Raw genomic sequence first — 2606 nt, 5'->3', positions numbered from 1 at the left:
ATCAGCTCTTCGATGTCGGTTTGTAGGTTTGCTGTTGCATATATTTACAAGTCCAAAATGAACCCATACAATGAGCCAGTCTCATATCCCCAAAAAAGAGCTAAAGATCAAAAACATGCTCTTTATGATACATAATGAACAGAAAGAAAGAAAGAAAGAAAGAAAGAAAGAAAGAAAGAAAGAAAGAAAGTATAAAATAGAAATTATTACCATACATGTCCAGCATGCAGGATTAATATCTTAATGCAGATTTATGTGTTTGTTTTTGTCGTTTTTTTTCCTTTTTCTTTTTTATATATATATATATATATCTATATATAACCAAGCAGGCAATAAACCAATGAGATGTTGCATAAAGTTCCCCTGTCGGGTTACACAGGAGAAGTAAGGGAGGTTTTGCATATTGTGGCGCTCTCAACTTTTCTAGCCAAGTGGGGGGGAAAAGTCCAAAGTTTCTCTTTTTCGCTCAGCACAGACTTTTTTTTCTTTTTTCTTTTTCATGAACAACCGAGAACAAAACCAGGTGGAAAGAAGGTCTTATCTGAAGGTTTTATCCTAAATACAAAAAAGCCAGTTCTTCGCTTTTCTTTTCTTGTCAGATCTCTACGAAAATGGGTAAAAGTAACTACAAGCAACTAATCTACATTTCCCAGAAAACATTCTAACATGTTCTTAGTTGCCGAGGTCGGTGGCGATGATTACATATGCGGTTATTATTTCTCGTGGGTTATTCTTCTAATAGGAGCAGTACTGTATCTGTATAATGTCTCAGTCTCAGGCATAAGAAGCGCACTGCACTCACATGAAGAACTCTGGAGAGGACGGGTTGTCGCTCGTGGATCCTGCCTCGCGGAACCCGTTCGCTCCGCTCAGTTTCTCGCACTTGAGTTTGTAGGCGTCTCTCTCTCGGGCCAGCCGGTTGATCTCTTGCTTGAGCTGCTCTACCTGGTTGATGAGCTGGGTCTTCTCGTTCTCCAGCACGTGCTTCTGCTGCACGCGCTTGTAGCGGCACGACTGTGCGTAGCCGCGGTTCTTCAGGGTCCGGCGTTTCTGCTTCAGGCGGATCACCTCGTCCTTGGTGAAGCCCCGCAGGTGTCGGTTCAGCTCCCGTACGGACATGGACACCAGCTGGTCGTCGGAGAAGCGGTCCTCCACGTTCAGGCCGTGGTGACCCTGCTGGCCCGGGTGACCGTGCGGGTGGTGATGGTGGTGGTGGCGGTGGTGGAGCTGCTGGGGCGAGCTGGGAGACGGGCTGTCGGGGTCCTGACTGTGGTGGTGGTGGTGGTGGTGTTGATGCTGGTGGTGGCCGGGGTGCACTGGCAGGTCGTCGGGGTGATGCGGGATCGCGCCGTATTGGTGATGGTGCTGCGGCTGCTGCTGCTGCTGCTGTTGCGCGTGGCCGTGGTGGTGGTGGTGATGCGCGCCCCTGTATCCCTCAAAACCTCCCGCTTGCAGCTGCTGCTGCACATGAGGGGGCGGAGGGTGCCCGTGGGCCGTGACACCGATCAAAGCCTCCACCGCGTCTTCGGGCGTCAGGCTTAGCGTCTGCGGGTCGATCTGCTGCGGGTACGCGCCGCTGGGCATCCAGTACAGCTCCTCCAGATGGTTCTTCTGCTCCGTGGGGCTGAAGCTCGGGGAGGACGGCACGGAGCTGCACGGGGTGCTGATCGGAGTGGAGGACACGGAGCCCTGCGGCTGGAGGCGGTTGCACTGCCGTATATTGGAACGGTCGAGCCCCGCCAATGCCTCTTTCTTCACCTCGAATTTCATTAAATCAAAGTCATTGACATATTCCAACGCCAGCGGGCTGGTGGGCAGCTCGGGCCCCATGGCGAGATCTGCGCTCATCGTGTCCCTGTTCTTCAGCAAAGTGTTTACCAACGTCGCAAAATCCGACTTTTGCCTTTGCGCATGCAATATTTCTGGATGGGTTTCCGAACGCGACGCGCTCGAGCGCATACAGTGTCACTCGGAAATGTTCAAACAGCAAAAAATAAAAAAAGAGAGAAAACTTTCAGGACTAATGCACTGCAAAAGACATTTGCCTCATATGGACGAACAGACCTCGACTTTCAGCTGCAGTCTTTTGGAGTCTCTACTCGCAGGACTGGAGGAAGAAGAAGAAAAAAAAAAGTCAAGTTTCTCTCTCGCGTCCCGTCGCCGCACTTGAACTCAAAGCATAAATAAAAGACACAAATGAGTACCGGAGAAGGGCTCCCGTCCCGATCCCGGATACTCCAGAAATATGTCCTTAAGCCAGCGACGTGTGCTATGTTTCTCCAGCTCTGCACCGCAGAGAGTTCAGCTCGCTCTCACTCCTGAGTATTCAGACTGTAGCAGGACGCCAGACCTCTCCGCGCTGTTATAGTGTGCGCGCGCGTGACGTCAGAGGGGGCTGGCGACCAGTCAGATCGGTGGAATTAGCATAATGATCGTTGTTTGTGTGTTTGTCAGCTGACGGGATGAAGAAAGGCACAGTGGTATTTCGCGTATTGACTGATTTGATATGGTAAAAGAAAAAAGTACAATATGTACTGTGTTATATTTAATATAACATGTAAGTCATATTCTTATGAAAACATACACTTCAAATTAGTTTAAGTGAA

At 49.6% G+C, this 2606-nt stretch overlaps 1 protein-coding gene across 1 annotated transcript; it reads right to left on the bottom strand.

The window, feature by feature from the left end:
- Positions 1 to 463: 463 nt before the first annotated feature.
- mafba (MAF bZIP transcription factor Ba) lies at positions 464 to 2366 on the bottom strand. The gene is made up of 2 exons (XM_084098786.1): positions 2205 to 2366; positions 464 to 2107 (listed from the first exon to the last, which is right to left on the bottom strand). Exon 2 carries the CDS (start codon positions 1957 to 1959, stop codon positions 799 to 801), a length of 1161 nt encoding a protein of 386 aa, XP_083954912.1. The 5' UTR covers positions 1960 to 2107; positions 2205 to 2366; the 3' UTR covers positions 464 to 798.
- Between the last annotated feature and the right edge of the window lie 240 nt (positions 2367 to 2606).

The sequence above is a fragment of the Abramis brama genome (assembly GCF_963993115.1).
Source record: "Abramis brama genome assembly, chromosome: 22".
NCBI classification, from domain to species: Eukaryota; Metazoa; Chordata; class Actinopteri; order Cypriniformes; family Leuciscidae; genus Abramis; species Abramis brama.
The sequence above is the reverse complement of the archived record's forward strand: the minus strand, read 5'-3'. Positions and strand labels throughout refer to the sequence as shown.